The sequence below is a fragment of the Mus caroli genome, chromosome 12, assembly GCF_900094665.2.
Source record: "Mus caroli chromosome 12, CAROLI_EIJ_v1.1, whole genome shotgun sequence".
In the NCBI taxonomy this organism is placed as follows: domain Eukaryota; kingdom Metazoa; phylum Chordata; class Mammalia; order Rodentia; family Muridae; genus Mus; species Mus caroli.
Genome location: NC_034581.1, coordinates 80,205,029 through 80,220,292, shown reverse-complemented (window position 1 = coordinate 80,220,292; position 15,264 = coordinate 80,205,029). Strand labels below are relative to the sequence as shown.

At 45.2% G+C, this 15,264-nt stretch overlaps 2 protein-coding genes across 3 annotated transcripts in view; one reads left to right on the top strand and one right to left on the bottom strand.

The window, feature by feature from the left end:
* The window catches only part of Erg28 (ergosterol biosynthesis 28 homolog), a 9,298-nt gene extending 7,657 nt beyond the window's left edge, over positions 1 to 1,641 (top strand). For both annotated transcript variants that reach the window (XM_021178945.2, XM_021178944.2), the window contains exons 4-5: positions 645 to 763; positions 882 to 1,641. In XM_021178945.2, the coding sequence (XP_021034604.1) occupies positions 645 to 763; positions 882 to 961 (199 nt within the window). In that variant the 3' untranslated portion in view covers positions 962 to 1,641. The remainder of the gene's footprint in view (positions 1 to 644; positions 764 to 881) is intronic.
* A 1,819-nt stretch (positions 1,642 to 3,460) lies between these two features.
* Positions 3,461 to 15,264, bottom strand: part of Flvcr2 (feline leukemia virus subgroup C cellular receptor family member 2) — a 70,393-nt gene continuing 58,589 nt past the window's right edge. The window contains exons 6-10 of the mRNA XM_021178943.2: positions 13,691 to 13,801; positions 12,458 to 12,563; positions 12,231 to 12,342; positions 11,693 to 11,748; positions 3,461 to 4,989 (exon numbers count right to left, since the gene is read on the bottom strand). Of these exons, the coding sequence (XP_021034602.1) occupies positions 4,912 to 4,989; positions 11,693 to 11,748; positions 12,231 to 12,342; positions 12,458 to 12,563; positions 13,691 to 13,801 (463 nt within the window). The 3' untranslated portion in view covers positions 3,461 to 4,911. The remainder of the gene's footprint in view (positions 4,990 to 11,692; positions 11,749 to 12,230; positions 12,343 to 12,457; positions 12,564 to 13,690; positions 13,802 to 15,264) is intronic.

Sequence of the window (15,264 nt, the reverse complement as noted above, 5' to 3'; positions counted from 1 at the left end):
AAAAAAAAAAAAAAAAAACAAAAAACCCAGACATCTAAAACTCAAATGGTCAGCCAGCACCTTGTTATCAAAACTGATGAAGAAGTTCTCCTCCTCTGGGGCTCTTAGATGTCCTCCTCCTCAGACCAGATTTTAGGCCAAGACATAAAGTAGCCGACTGTACTGCAAGAGCATCTGAAAGCCTCGTGCTGCCTAGTCCCCATCCAGTATGTTCATTTATGGTTCCGTCATACAGCAAGGGCTGGCCTATGATAGCCGGGCCCCTGCTAGGGGAGCCTTAGACCGCCCCATCTGTCAGTTTGCACTGAGCGCATAAGTGAGGCTAGTCCAGAATTGTTGCACTGCTCCGGACTGCGATCCAGACTCTCTGCGGAGTTCTCTACCTCACTAAGTCCTAGAGGCCCACTGCGGCCTGGTCTACAAAGTGAGCTCCAGGACAGCCGGAGCTACGCAGAGAAACCCTGTCTCGAAAAACCAAAAAAGGAAAAAAACAAACAAACAAACAAACCTGAGATTTGTCCTAGAAGAGAAGAGCTTGAAGTGATTAAGTAGCCGGGTGTATCTGAGGAACTCGGGTCCTTTCGACCACCGTTGTGTCGCGCTCTGCAGTCATGTCCTCTCCGTTTCTGTCTGTCCCCTTGCAGACTCTATCACGTCACCCTGTGGACATTCCTCCTCGCCCTGGGACACTTCCTCTCAGAGTTGCTGGTATTTGGGACAGCAGCTCCCACAGTTGGTGTGCTGGCACCCCTAATGGTAGCAAGTAAGCACCGGGCCACCCTAGACCCCTTCCTTCGGTGGCGGGGCTGGTACGGAGGAGAGAGTGCTGGGCCGGTAAGGTGCTATGTCTGTCCACCATTCGCCTTCTCTGTCTGTTTAAGGTTTCTCAGTCCTGGGCATGCTAGTCGGGCTCCGGTACCTAGAGGCAGAGCCAGTATCCAGACAGAAGAAAAGAAATTGAGGCCAGCCTTGCCAGCTCTGACACATCGTCTTCCACCTCCACTGTCTTCTTCATTCACCCTCTGTCCTTAAACCATTTCTGTTTGGCTGCATCCTTATCTCCTTCATCTAGGTTCAGCATCTTAAGCTTTTGAGAGGGTTTTTGTTTTTTGATCTTGGATTTTGTTTTTGGGGGGTTTTTTTTATGTTTTTAAATTTTTTAAGGTATTCATAAGAAAAATTACTTAACATGTACGTATAATTTAGGAGTCATTTAAAGAAAATACTCTTGTTAATCCTTCAAAGTCAAGGAATTCTGAGAAGCCCCCTAATGTGTCCTCCCCTAGCTATAACCCCTCTAGCTCCTTTTCCAGTCTTTTGCTTTCCTCCATTTCTCTGCATTCCTTCATCTGACTGGCGTGGTGGGAGCATAACTGTGACGCCGCAGCTGCTGCCTGCCCAGAGCAGCCGCGGGTAAGGGCTGCTTCAAGGTCCTGAGCACATAGACTGGGCTCCTTTCTACTGCTGGGCCCAGGGGACAGGCAGTTCTTCTGAGAAGGGCTGCCCTCATGAGCAGGACCAGGCTCCTCTTTTATCTACAGGTGGATGAAGGTTAGAAGAGTCTGGGCTGTTTTTAGACCTTTTGGTCAACTGTATTTGTGTAATGCATTTTATAATAAATAGGGAAACCTTCTATTCTGATCTGTCTGTGTACTTTGGCCTTTCCTAATAACCCTTTTACCCTCTAAACTCTTTACCCATCACAGGAACATCATAGCCTGCTTTACCTTTCCACCCACTGTTGTCAGTAGGACAGGTCAGGCCTGGGAAAGCAAGGCTGCCTCCAGCTCCTCATTGTCAGCTTGATAACTTGTGTTCTTGATGCCAAATCTCTTCTTCACCATCAGGACTCCCATCGGCAGCTCAACAGTTATGGCCCTTTCCCATTTTCTTCCCAAAAAATCAGAGTCTTGAGAACAGCTATAGCAAGTAGACCAAAGCAGCCTAAGTCAGACAGCTGCATGGGCGTGAAAAGAAGCAAGGTCAGACCAGGCATGGCGGTGCAGATCTTTAATCACAGCAACTTGGGAGGCAGAGGCAGGTGGATCTCTGTGAGTTTGGGCCCAGTCTCAAAACTCCAGGGTGTGAGGGCAAGGCTAAGGCCTCACGTGAATTTCAAACAGAATTCCGTAAGAAAGGTAGGCGTTTGAATCAAGAGGTGGAGCTAGGTAGATGGTAATTAAATAGATCAGAAAGATCTTCCTGAGCTGGGGGGGGAGGGGGTGTCGTCCTCAGCTAGACTCAAATGCCCAGGAGGTTGTTTGAAGCATTAAATGGTCATTAAATGCCATTGAGGCATTTTGAGCAAAAAGAGCAGCAGCTGTTGAAGGACTGAGCACCGTGAAGCTATGAGAGGCAGAAGGCTGCACCTGTGAAAGGCTGGAGGTCAGAGGAAGAAGTAGCTCACAAAGGTAAGGAGATGGCTGCTGTCTTAGTTAAATACATAGAAAGCATCAGCGCTTTACGGGGGAATTTTACCTTAAATGACTTTAGACAGTAAAAATGCCGTGGCTGTTGTAGCCAAAAAAAAGTGGGCTTCCTGGGGTTTGGTGGTGCTTCGGTCGGGTCTCCGGCTCTCGTTCAGTGCAGGTCTTCCAACTTTGCACAGCTCTGGCTTGTGATTCAGGCTGGCTTCACTTGTAGTACCAAAAGAGAATGTAGTTCCAGACCTCAGATCCCCACGGCACCAGAAAGGCAGTGCAATGGGAAGAGTTACCTTCATCCTCTCGCTGTTTTAAGAAGTGGGTTCCTCTGGAGACCACCTGTGACAGGGCTGAGCGAGTGTGTAAGATGATGGCTCCCTGAGCACACAGCTTACAAATGGTTTGACATGCGAGCCCAGAAGGGATAAGGTGCAGGTGTGCACTGAGCACATACTGTGAATAGCAGACTCCTTAGGAACAGGGCTCAGTACCTCCCCTCTAACTGACTAGTACAGTCGTGGTCTCTCCAGATAAAAATTGCTAAGAAATAGAGTGCCAAAATGTCACAGGCATGGGGCACATCTCAAGGTAAGAAAGATGCAGAAAACGTGAGCTGTGAACCTGGCTTACAGACACTATGTCAATCAGAGTGGGGAGACCGGGAGGGCGTCCACTGCTGCTGCCAGAACCAAGCTGCAGACACCGGCCAGGGCAAGCTGGTGTGGGTCTAGGGTGGTCAAACAAAACACTTCAGTGCCCTTTGAGGCAGAGCCAAAGACAACACTGGGCCTTCCCTTAGGGAGGAACACCTTCCAGCCTGGCCACAGGAAGGGAGAAGTCAGGGTCACAGGTTGGCCACCGAGTTAGAGCTTCTATGTAGGCGGTCAGGAACCTTTAAAGTCTCTTTAAAACTCCCACAGGATGTTACACCCTTGTCAACAAAGGACACAGCTGCTCTGCCATTACCTGCAGTCATCTCCCAGACAGTCTCAGGAAAGGGAGATAACCTGGTGGGGACCTCCCAAAGCTGCCACTACCTCACTAAATGATGAGGCAGACCACTTTGAAAATCTTTATTGCCTTAAAATATCTGGTATTGCACACAGGAAATACAAATTATGTTGTTGTTTTTTTAAATAAAGAAATGAATTAATAAAGAAATGAATTGAGTAAACACGTCCACTTTGAACAATTGAAGAAAAAACACCTCTCTTGACAGAAAGTAAGGCATCTCTTCCATCCCTAACACTCCTCCACCAGGCGGCTGCTTCCCTCCCGTCCACTGCACAAACACACGCCCAGTACTACAGGCAACCCAACAATCCATGACCAGAGTTGCTCAAGGCATAGGAACAATTAGCTGCCAGTTTCTCTTTGGGGAAGACACTATGGAAGCCCATGAGTATAACCAGCAGACTGGGTGGGTAAAAAGGTCAACTGAGATTGGTTTAAAAAGAATCCTTTTAAATGTAAAATAGCTGACAAATAATTCTCGCCAGCAGGGACAGGGAGAGGGTTTGGTTGTTCAAATAGTCCTCAACATGCATGGGCTCCTGTTTAAGTGAAACATACGTGTCTATTTTAAGAGCCACCTTGTACCTCTCTCCTCCTGAGGAGAGAGAGAGCCTTATGTGTCAGAGTAGAGTGGGTGAGACTAGCTTTTAATAAAGGTTAGAGCCACGAGTCCCTGATGGCTGCATTTCACAGTGCAATATCCAATGAAGATATTCTGAGTAGTCTGGGACACAGAAGGCCGTGGGCGAGCACCACCTTTGTAGGAAACCACCTTCCCATCCCAACTCAGCCCCCCACACACACACACTCACGGCAGCCCCCTCCCTGCACTGTTGCACCTAGGCAGAGAGCCTTCTCTAATCGCTTTCTCCTTTGTGGCCACAAAGGTTTTATCTGGTTTATTGGTGTTTAGTCTCCTTGACTCTAGGAAAGACGATCTGAAGAAACGCTGCAGTTGGGGCGGGGGGGGGGGGGGGGGGGTTGCAAAGGATAGAGCTGCCTTGGGATGATGGAGGCCTGTTGGGGTGCTTTTTCTCGTGACCCTCAAGCAGAGCAGTTCGCCCATTTTCAATAAGAAGTGCTCGTAAGACATTAGAAAAAGTTAATATCCTGAATAAGATTTCTTAGGATAATTTTGCAAGCATTCTCCACGAGAGAAGAAAGGGATGAGAGAAGGCAAGAGACCAAGCAAGGATGACTTCAACACCCTCTACGGCCTCTCCCAGCACTAGCCCAAGACCAGACCTAAAAGGGAGTGGGGACCAGAATCCAGTCTGCATCTGAAGAGAGTTGAGGTTTTCCCCGAGTAAACCATCCAGGTTCTCAGGTAGGGTCCAGTAGGCTCAGGCACTGCCGTGCGAGGCGCACATCTTCCAGCTGCTTCGAAACAGTTCCCCATGAGAATCTCAGTACTGGCAGTAATAGCTAACTGGAACCAAGAGGTGAGTGTCTGTGTTCCTGAGTATCTGCCACCTCAGAGATGAGCCTCCAACACGACGGGTACCTTGCTGGTATTGCTCCCCTCCTCCTCCTCTTCCTCCTCCTGGACTTTCTAGAAGGCAAAGAAAACAACCCTATAATTGAAACATCCAGACCTCCTCCAGCCTGACTGAAGCAGCTACCTGTCCAAGACCAGTCAGTGGTAAGTCCAAGCTCAGGAGGCTGCCCATAGGCATGAGGAAAGAAGCAGCCCAGCCTGAGTGTGTCCCCCAGACACCACCACCGACACCATTCATCTGAGGGAACAAAGCCAGCCTTCTATTCCCTAGTCCCAAACTCACCTCTCCATGTCACCATCTAAACTGTCCCTGGTTCCAGGTCGGCACCTCCTTCAGAATCTCCAGTGGGAGGCAGCCCCCAGGATGAAGATTTATCATGATGTCCATGGAATTGATGCCATTCAAACAATTTAAGACTCCCTACCTTCGGGTGTGGTGGCACACGCCCTTAATCTCAGCACTTGGGAGGCAGAGGCAGGCGGATTTCTGAGTTCAAGGCCAGCCTGGTCTACAAAATGAGTTCCAAGATAGCCGGGGCTATGCAGAGAAACCCTGTCTCAAAAAAAAAAAAAAAAAAAAAGACTCCCTAAATGTTTATCTGAACTCTGTGGCTATGCGTATTCAGAGAAAATCACTGCAGGAACATTTGGAGGGGACCAGTTTGGACATGGCTTCTTTGGGGAAGGATGGCATGAGGTTTATAGGAAGTCTCCTGGCTTACACTTAGTTAAGTGGGTTTGGGATTAAGCATGGCCTGGAAATTCTCCTGTGAGGTCCCTGGTGTATATTGCCAACTTGGGCATTTGTCTTCTAATTGCCAAAAGTGCCTTGAACACAGACACTACTACAAAGCCAGTGCTACACAAGGCCCAGAGAAGGATGTGCAGGGCCAAGCCAGAGGCAATGCCAGCTGGAAAAACAGTGCTTTTGTCCCTAGGAATGCTTGGGTCCCACCCATGGCAAGGGCCAGAGCTGTAGCCTTTCTCATTCTCAACCTCGCAAGCCTCTTGGCACCAGATCTGCCTCAGCCATTGCTAACCCCATTCAGACAACTCAGAGCTGACTTGGTCCCTCTGCATTTGACACACACAATGTCTGCCTCCTCCAAAGCCCCCACCTCAAAATCACCATCAGAAATAGCTTAGGAAAGATGCAGCCCTGCTGTCTAAGTGCTGGAAACCCAAGGTCATTGGCCCTGTCCTTAAGTTCTCTCTTTACCTACTAAACAGCATCTCACTGATGTATAGAATGGGCAACTGCAACCAGAACTAAGGTATGTCCTGTCCTTGCCGGGCTCTGACAACATGTTTATTTCCAAGTCTCTAAGTCACACTGAGTGCCACAGGGCAGATAATGATCAGGGCTCCAGAGAAAGGATGCCCTGACCAATGTAGCCTCCTTCCTGTCAGCCTCAGCCTGATTGTGACCTGCCCTTAATTCCAAGTACCTACAGGCCCAAAATACTAGGGTACAAACAGGTGAGTCCTATTACAAGGACTTCATGCACCTAGACCCATTTAGTGCCGCCTCTAATATTCTATACTCAATGTGATTGAGCCAACAACTCCACGTGATTAACAAATGGAATAGATGTTCAAGGATCTGGCTCCAACAAGACTGAAGTTTTACAACTGAAAAAGTAAACAAGATGGAAATATGTATGTCTGTAGATGTGAGTGTAATTGATTTTGTGTGTGTGTGTGTGTGTGTTTATGAGAGTATGTTCATGTGAGTGCAGGGCCTGAGGAGGGCCTCAGATCTCCTGAAGCTGGAGTTACAGGACCTGGGAATAGCTGGGAATTAAACTATTAAACTCAGGCAATGTAGTATTAGTATATAATACATATTCATATGTGATATATAAATGTATTTACATTTCTTGTTTACCTTTATCTTCCAACTTAAATACACCAAAAATCTCATGTCACATGACACTAAGGTCACAGTCCCACTTAAAACATTTTTCACAAAGAATATTTTATTACAGGCACCTTTTCCCAGTGTTATTGGGGAAAGTATTCTAAATCATTGTGTCTCTATACACAGCACAGTGAAAGCCCACGTCCACGGTGGCCTTTGCTCTACACACTGGGCTAGATAACAACATTCCTGCTTTGGGCTTTCCCTGTCTCCCAGTAAACACTCTCTTACGGACTCCTCCCCCTTGCTATCTACTGCCTGCCAACTCTAGAATGTGATTTCAGAATACAAACAGTAAAGAACTAAAGATTCTCAGTTATAAGCCAGCACATCGCCTTGAATGCCCAAAGCACATCCTACTGAAAAGATTTGCCTTAGGAAATTGGCAAAGGTTTTTCAAAATAATAAATGCCCAGCCTTAGCGCTCATGTACACTACTGAAGGAACACTGGTAGAATTGGCTGCATCTTTCCAAAGAAGTTAGCAACCCATAAGTTTTTAAAACTGCATGATAGCTGATCCAGCTTCCCAGGAAATACTGTACACATAGCATAGCAGTCCAGCTTCCATCATATTAACCCCTAACCTATTCATTAAAATGTAGGAGGCGCAGAGGTCTGTGTGTTTACCAATGAGCACTAGGAAAACCAGGAATGTTAAATACACAAGGTTGCCCCTTCCACTTAGGGTTATCCCTTCCAAGGAAGAGATGCTTAACCCAATTGTCCTAGAAAACTGGGAGTGGGTGTGGTTAATAGCCTGGTGAACTTTGTGACCTCATTGGATCCTCCCAGATTCTTACCTAAGTTTGTTTTTCTCAGTTAATCTATAGAACCCATCTTTATAGAAGGTGTCACACAATGTAAGTCACCTCTGATCTTCAGCTTACTTTGTTCCTCAGGGAGATCTATGTGTTTTGTTATATACACAGGATTGAGTTAATTACCACCAGAGAAGTTTATATCAAATTATTCTGTGCGTAAAAATGCCTAAAATTAACTACTCAGAGTTAGACTTCCCAAGTTTGAGCCCACGCCTGCTTCTTAGTTGTGTTAAACCAAACTGCCTTGTTGCCTCTTACAGATCATTATTACTCTACAGAGTATGGTGGTCACAGAGACAACCCCTACCCCATTATAATATGAATACCACACTCAAACCAAGTGAGCTAACTGGCCATGAATTATAGTAGTGTTTATAACAATCATAAATACTTCTTCATATTAAAGAACACTGAAGTCATTAAAAGTGTGTTGTGGAAAACTGGATTGTTATAGTAATTAGAATAGAGTCTATTTAAAGAAAAAGGAGAAGAGCATTAGTAACAGTTTTTACTAAATGATTAAATAATTGTGCTAAATAGTTGTGTCAAAGCAATTGCAGAAGCAGTGGTGCTAGCTATTAATGTAATTAATTAAAGCTGCTCTACCAGCAATAGCCAAGCCAACTACACTCTGCTTCTGCTTAAAGCCTGACTCTCTTCTTCCAGTATTTGGAAGGGTTTTTGGTTTTCAGAATACCAAAGTCCTGTAATACACACAGGCAATAAAACAAAGGCTGGTTGATAGACCACCATAACAGGCATGTCAAATTTCAACACATTAACACAATTAGAAAGTATACAACTTACATTAAATACTGTAGAAGAAACAGAAGTAATTTTAACATGGCCAGTTAATAAAAGATCAGGAGCCTTAACACATGCACTAACACTTGTTTGAAATCGAGATCCTGTCCCAATTTTATCCACTGGAAATGTAGCTTCATACAAGGCAGTTGTGAATTTTTAATTATCTCTGAAGATGTCCAGAACCAGCCTTCCAAATGAAGATTATTTCCAATATTGGGTTGATTTCTAGACCAGTCCTTGATTGAGTCTATTGTGACCAGTTATTTTACTGGTCACATTAAAGAAAACAGAAGAGTCATTATAACAACTTCTCTATTTGATTAATTTTTCTAAGTCAGTTTTCACAGTCTCCATGCAGTATTCAAGGGGATTTAGATAGGCGTTTGGAACAACAATTGATGCTCTTTATGATACTATTCAAATTATTAGAGAGAAGGTTCAGAGCTTAAGAGTAAGAAGCCATCTTGAGTGTCATGCTAAATACCAATGGATTTGTGTTACTTCTAAAATTTACAATGATAGTCACTATAATTGGGGAAAAGTTCAAAGACACTGGCATAATTATAACACCTCTCTGGATGTTTTAACTTTGCATACTGAGATTATGAATCTAAAGAATGCTGCTCCGCTGAGCTTTGATGCTGCAGATATTACTGATAAAATTATTCGTGACCTGAGTTATGCGCCTTTAATCCCAGCACTTGGGAGGCAGAGGCAGGCGGATTTCTGAGTCCGAGGCCAGCCTGGTCTACAAAGTGAGTTCCAGGACAGCAGGACAGCCAGGGCTACAGAGAAACCCTGTCTCGAAAAAACAAACAAAAAAAACAACAAAAACAAAAACAAAAAAAATAGCATATATGGCTTGATCATACCAGCCCTTCTTGTCCTGGGAATACTTTTATTCCTGCCTATTGTGATAAAACTTGCCTTTAACAACATCAATATGTTGGCAGCCAAAATATATGGCTTGAAACTAAAAATGGACCCCCCCCCATACAGAGTTATTAATTTAACAGGGCTGGTAAACCAGGGATGGGTAAGATTCAGCACAGAGCCTTACCAACCTAAGACAGAACAGCATTGCCGTTGGTAATGCATATTGCACGACGGGTAAGGAAGGCACTTTTGTCAGAATGACCTCAGACAGGCTCAGTCTTGTTATTGAAATAAAAAGGGGGGAAATGTGGAGAGTCTTTTGGGGCCACTTGCTTCTAGACACTTGGCAGGAACTTGACATTAGGCCAGGACAAAAGTAGTAAGCTCAAGGCAGGAAACTGACTTTGGGCCTGGACTCAGGAAATAGGCCCAGATTAAGAATATTTACATTTGAGTTAATGCAAAGCTCAGAACAGGCTCAGCTGAGGCATGTGTGGCAGTCCTTTAGTCTTGGTCATCTCAGCCCCTAGAAAGGTGTTTACAGGATTTTGTTTATTGTGTTGCTTGTTCCTTGACCCAGAATTGATCTTGCATGTACTTCAAGTGGTATAAGTGGTGGAAAAAATAAACCCGCTTTAGCCTCAGAACTGGCTGGGGTCATGAAAAAGGAAAAAAAAAAAAAAAAGGAAAGGAAGGAAGTAGGGGAAGAGGAAGGGAGAAGAGTGAGAGAAAGGGAGAGGGGGGGGGGGGGCAGAGAGATAAACAACCAAAATAAAAACCAAACAAAAAAGGTGATTAGCCTAATTAGTCCTGTACTCCCAGCACTCATTAGGCTAAAGCAGGATAATTACCCTGAGTTTGAAGCCAGCCTGGGCTACATAGTAAGTTCTACACTAACCACAGATAGACAAAGCCAAGGCTGAAGAGATGGCTGGTTCCGTGATTTAAGCATTCTACAGATAAGCACTAGGACATGAGTTGAGATCCTTAGAACCAAAAATTGGGTGGCCATAGTAACCTACCTGTGATTCTACCAACAAAAAGTGGAGTCTGGAACCCCAGAACAACCTGGCTAACCAAACTAGATACATGCACGAGCTGAGTTCAGCTTGATAGCCTGCTTCAGTGAAGAAGGCAGAAGATGAACAAGGAAAATTCCTGCCACCACCATGGGCCTCTACATGCAGGCACATACCCTACATGTATGCACATATACTACAGGTATGCAGGTGCATACATGGCAAGTAACATATTTCTAGATGGTAGAATTATAACATGATTTAAAGACTTTTGTACATTTGCTATGTTCATTTTTTTTCTATGAAGGATGGTAATGAATATCTGGAATGAATTTGATGGTGTGTGTGTGTATGTATGTATGTATGTAAAGCAAAACAAATATTCTACTTTGGTTCCTCACACTCCCAGTTCCTTCCCTCCTCACTTGAACCTGTGTCCTCCATGCTGGGACTGCATGGTCAATAAGCATTCTGCCACTGAGTTCCCCACTGAGACTTAATCCTATAATTTTGCTTAAAGTGGTTTCCAGCTGACATGGGCAGCTGGGAAACACTTCTGTTCTAGAACATACCCCTGGTGCCACCCCACCACCCCACCCACCCCCCACTGCCACCAGCTCCGGCTTCTCGACTTGCCCTTTTAGAAGTCTTCTGACAACCTGTGGGCTCCACCTCCATAATTCTGCTGTGAGGAGGCTATCACAGAGTACCTATGCTCCCTCGATAGTCACAGATGCCAAGTTTATAGCAGTGAAGCCAAGGATCCAAAACATAGTTCAGGACAACAAGAGGAGATGCTGTCTCACAGTTTGTGACAGTAATGATAATGCTCTGAGGACCACAACGGGAGACTGGAGGCTGGTTGAAAGTCAAAGATGGGGATGGAGAAGCAGCTCAGTGATTAAGAGAGCTGGCTGCTTTTACAGAGGACCCATGTCTGGTTCCCAGAACCTACATGATTGCTCAAAAACACCTGCAATTCCAGTTCCAAGGGATATGATAGTTTCTTCTGGCCTCTGTGATCTCTAGGCATGCACATGGTACACATATATAAAACACTTATGACACATAAAATAAAAATAAATCTTTTGAAGGATCTAGAAAAGAAAATGGAACATGATTCTAAGAAACAAGAGCAATATTGGACACCCACTGATGGACATTCTTTGGATGTCGTGTTTATGAGAGGTGAGCTTGTCTCACAGTCCCCACAAAAACCAGTTCCTCTGGGAGCTCCTGGAAGCCCCACCTACATCCTTATCAATAGCTTAAGACCCAGTTCGTACCCACACCAAGCTCCCACACACTCACGGTCTCAGGAGCATCCTTGTTCGCCTTCTGTCTCCGAAGATCTGACTTAATGAAAGCTGAGATTAAAAAAAAAAAAGCATCAAAGCAGAGTCATCAAACAAATCCATTGGTCAAGGTCACATAAGAGAAGGAATCCTCATTTCTCTAAGGGTAATTGCTATCCGAATTCTATGTCACAACATCAGATTAGAACTGGTACCATAACCCCAAGGCACTGCTGTGCTTGAGACGCAGAATCCAATAATGACACTGGCATTCACCTAAGGATTTCTTTAAAAGGAACTTTATACATCTAACTACCACCTGAAAATCTCATTATACAAATTAGGAAACTGAGTCCCTAGAGCCTGGTCCACTTGTATAAATTGTGGAAGTCAGCATCAAACATGGGCCTTCTAATGCCAAAAAGAACTAACCCATCCCAAACAGATCCACTAAGCCCTCTCATCTCATGTGTGCTACCCATTATAATCATCAGTCAATACACAGCTGCCAATGAATAGCCTGAGCCTCATCTGGCTCTCAGACCTCCACTCACCTGTTAGAGCTGATCCAAGGGCAAGGAACACACACAGGAAGATGTTTCCAAACATGGTTCCATGGTTGTCAATAATCTGGCCTTGAGAGATGGTGAAAATGATTCCAAATACCTGGAAAAAAATACGGAAGGCAGGGAACAAGACTTAATCCAGTAGGCCATGGGGAAGATTAAGATGCCATACTATTACAGGATCACAGCAAGGCAAGAAAAAAACAGGTCCCTACCTGTGCCGACACGTTGAGGAGGCCAGATGACATGCCTTCAGATTCTGGGTATGTGAGCTCCACAGCAAACTCAAACCCCAGGGGCAGATAGCCAGTCATGAAGAAGCTGAAGTCCAAACCCAAAGAACAAGGCAATGGAGTGCCTTCAGAACAAAACTGGGAGCCCTTCTTCCCCCCTTAGACTCCCTCCCTCCTTCCCTCCCTCCCTCCCCTGCTTTTCTCTTCCCAGCAGGTTAGCTGTCCATTCTCTAAGGTGGTCTATGTAAAATGAAGCTCACTGTGGACGTCTAGGCCTTGTGCTCAGTGGCTCTCTAATGTCTTCCACATTCTTCCCTCCAGCAAGCAATGGCACATTAGCATTTATGGAGGGAAACAAGAGTGTCTGGTGTGTTTCAGTTTCATTGAGAATATGTGTCCCAGGTTCATAGGTCCCAGGTTAGAAAGGGAAGTCCCTGGACATTGGGCTATGTTGTACATCACCATGGATCTCTGGAACCTAGGAGATGGGGTTTGGAGTTCTTTTTATTTCCTCCCTCCAATAGGAGGTGAAGAAGCACCGAGAGCCAGGTATTTACCTCTCACACACTTTCATAGACATGCTCATACTGCCTGAGGGAAAATAGCTGAGAGGTAGAGCCCAGCAAAGTCCCTACAAAATGCCTATGGCTCTGTGCATTTTGTCACCTGACACATCTGAAGATGCCACTGGCACCATGCTCCCTTGTGTCTTCATACCATGTGCTCTCTCATTCCTTCCAACCACCCTAGAAAGTTGGCCACACTTGTTTTCATCTTTAGATGTGGAGACAGAAGCTCAGAGCATACCTGTGCTCTAATGCCCTAGACCCAGAACCACTAAACAGTCCCTAGAATCTCAGATGTCTTGAAGGCATAGGCCATGCTTCATTCCATCCCAACAGGACAGCCCAGCTACCTGATGTGACTCAGTTTTTGTTTTGTTTATGGTTTTTTGAGACAAATTCTCTCTACATAGCCCTAGCTGTGTTGGAAACTAACTTACCATGTAGACCAGGCTGGTCTCAAACTCACAGAGATCTGCCTGCCTCTGCCTCCTGGGTGATGGCATTGAAGGCATGCTTCAACACCATTTTCACATCTCCTGAAGCCAGTGAGGAGGCAGCAAAGGGGACTTGCATTGCCTCCTAGACTACAGGCCACTCTAGGAGCCAGGGGCTGTGTTTCCCAATTAAATACGTCAGACATGGAACTTACCCCAGTGTGCCAGCAGTGATGAATACTACCCACAAATGGTTCAGGTTCAAGGTGAATGTGTATACCACCATGCCCACCAGAGTCATGATATACACTACCAGGGTTGTCTCCCTGTGGATAAATAAATGTAAAAGAGTTGAGTTACCTATTCTACTGAGAGTACCTAGCAGGCTCAACTGTTCGTTCCACAAGGATCTGCTAAATATCTGTTCTATTTCCAACTCTCTGCAGTATGCTGGCACATCATAGAAGTGTCTCCATATAGGTGAGGAACACTAATCCAACAATTATTTACAATAAATGATTACACCATGACCAATGTTACAACGAGTAAGACTAATAAATATGAAGTCATTCTACTAGCTGTGTGTTCTGTTTTTGTGTAGACCTCTCCATATAAACATTGGCTATAATCAAGGTGCGAATGGTTAAGACTACTTAAAGCTTTCTTCTTCTTCTTCTTCTTCTTCTTCTTCTTCTTCTTCTTCTTCTTCTTCTTCTTCTTCTTCTTCTTCTTCTTCTTCTCTCCTCCTCCTCCTCTGCCTACTCCTCCTCTTCCTCCTCCTCCTTTCCTTTTTCCTTTTTCTTTTCTTTTTGGAAATAGGGTTTCTCTGTGTAGCACTGACTATCCTGGAACTCATTGTATAAACCAGGCTTGTCTCAAACTCAGAGATCCACCTACCTCTGGCTCCCAAGTGCTGGGATTAAAGGCCTGAGCCACCACTGCCCAGCTCCCTTAAAGCTTTCAATACTTCATTTGGAGTATCAAACCTCCATAGCCACGCTGGGCAGTAGTCTGGTTTGCTGACTCCCTCTGTAAATTCTTCCTGTGGCCATTTGCACAGCTTTACCAGTTGACCCTATTGGATCTGAACTACCGTACTCCACACAATGGCGCTGAGCTAAGTGTGCTGGACTCCAAAGGAAAAAGGGAGAACCTGCAGCCTACCCGCTGCTGCCTTATTATTTGTGCTGGATCTGCTGACAGACTCAGCTGTCCCATGCTTCCAAACACTCCCCTTCACAGGAGTGTCTTGGGGCCCTAATTCCTGCAAACAGACTTGCATTCTGTTCCCTGTACCACTCTGCATAGGGTGCTGGCTCAGCACACCCTTCTGCCTGCCATGGTCACCAGGACTCAGACATGAGTGCTCAAAACCTTTCCATGTCTCCTCAGAAGCCAGAAACACAGTGGGACACAGCAAGCACACTGTGGTATATGAAACTAATACTTTTATTTGAATTTGTTGTGGTCTGACCCCTCCAACATAGCTTTATGTAGAACCCATGAAATCAAAGATCAATATGAACTGTTATGTCTATATTGTCTTGAGTCAGAGTTGACCCCTGGGAAGCACTTCCTGCACCTGCATATGAACTCATGGTTTTTTTTTAATTAGGTATTTTCCTCATTTACATTTCCAATGCTATCCAAAAAGTCCCCAATACACCCCCACACACACTCCCCTACCCACCCACTCCCACTTTCTGGCCCTGGTGTTCCCCTGTACTGGGGCATATAAAGTTTGCAATTCCAATGGGCCTCTCTTTCCACTGATGGCCGACTAGGCCAT